General features: G+C 45.4%; 1 protein-coding gene across 1 annotated transcript; it reads left to right on the top strand.

The window, feature by feature from the left end:
- Positions 1 to 464: 464 nt before the first annotated feature.
- On the top strand, positions 465 to 1,304 carry LOC128600821 (craniofacial development protein 2-like; the record flags this gene model as incomplete). The annotated part of the gene is made up of 1 exon (XM_053613523.1): positions 465 to 1,304. A coding segment is annotated over one exon (834 nt), but the record flags the coding sequence as incomplete, so codon positions are not given.
- Positions 1,305 to 1,560: the final 256 nt, after the last annotated feature.

The following is a 1,560-nucleotide window of genomic DNA, read 5'->3' as shown; positions in this document are numbered from 1 at the left end:
ACCCATCATGAGATGTTTCTTGTGTGATACCTTAGTAATGAAAAGCCTTTTTATACACCATCAATTTACTAACCTCAGCTGGTTCTTTGCCTTACCTTGCCTTGGAGAACTGCTTTTTCTTAGCATGTTCAATACTTTTTTCGTGTGTCATTCCACTTTATTACACATAACTTTATTTATGGACTTTAATGTTGTGAATTCTTTATATTTGAGGATTTCTTGAGTTAATACTGATGTCTGGTGAAAATTTCATGTGAATAACCTCATTGGAAACATATTTACTGAAATTTTTTTTGACCCCCACTATACATATATATACACATAAGTACATACTTATACATGAGTATTAACTAAAGAAATCTGCAAATATAAATAATTTACAACATTAATATATATATATATATATATATATATATATATATATATATATATATATATATATATATAGGTTAGGGTCAATCGCAGTTGTCCCCAACCATGACATAAAGATCCTCCTTGGCGACATGAATGCGCAACTCAGCAGCGACCGTCAGGGCTGGGAAAACGTGATCGGACCTCATGGATCGGCAGCAGTAACGAGTGATAATGGAGAGCGTCTCCTATCCCTATGCAATCTTAACAACCTTTGCATCGGGAATACATATTTCATTCACAAACGGATTCACAAAAAGACGTGGCGGTCACCAGATGGGGCCACTCACAATGAAATCGACTATGTATGCATCCATCGACGGTGGCGCTTGGCTTTACGTGACGTACGGGTTTTTCGCGGCGCCGACGTCGGATCTGATCACCACTTGCTTGTGACCTCAATCCGACTAAAATTGAAAAGAGTGGCCGGACACAACACCGTTCGGTCATTTGCCTCCGAGAAATTGAAGGACCGCGTGAACGCCGAGCACTTCCACATTGAACTCGCTAACCGATTCCAGATTCTTGACAACTCGGCCAGCATCGAAGAACAATGGGCACAGATCAAGGATGCTGCCATCGAGACGGCAGAGAGAACGATTGGTCGACGGCGTGGAACGCAGCGAGAACGGTGGATTCAGGACCGGACATGGTCGTTGCTCGATGAAAGACGGGTCAAGAAACGTCAGCGCGATCAAGCAAAGACCGAAGAGGAGCGAAATGAAGCATCGCAGGCGTACCGAGAACTTGACCGCAGGGTCAAGAGGAGTTGCCGAGCAGACAAGAAGGACTGGCTGGACCGGAAGGGCACTGAAGCACAAGTGGCTGCTGACCAGGGTGACAGCAGGACTCTGTTTCGTGTGGTCAGAGACCTCACTCGGGCCTGAAGCGGCTCCACTGGGCCGATAAGGGATACAACCGGCAGGATGCTAGTTAGCAAAGAAGAGCAGGACGCGCGTTGGGTGGAACATTTCAAAAACACCCTAAACCAGCCGGCTCCCGTAGCCACGCACGACTTTACAGTCTTTCCTCCTCCCTATGAGCTGGAAGTGGACATGAGCGACATCATGGATGCTGAGGTCGCTGCAGCGATTCATCATCTGAAAAACAACAAAGCACCTGGTCTTGACCAAATCTCGGCAGAAATGC

This window comes from Ictalurus furcatus, chromosome 24, assembly GCF_023375685.1.
Source record: "Ictalurus furcatus strain D&B chromosome 24, Billie_1.0, whole genome shotgun sequence".
Lineage (NCBI taxonomy): Eukaryota > Metazoa > Chordata > Actinopteri > Siluriformes > Ictaluridae > Ictalurus > Ictalurus furcatus.
Note: the sequence above shows the minus strand (reverse complement) of the source record. Positions and strands in the feature narration are given on the sequence as shown.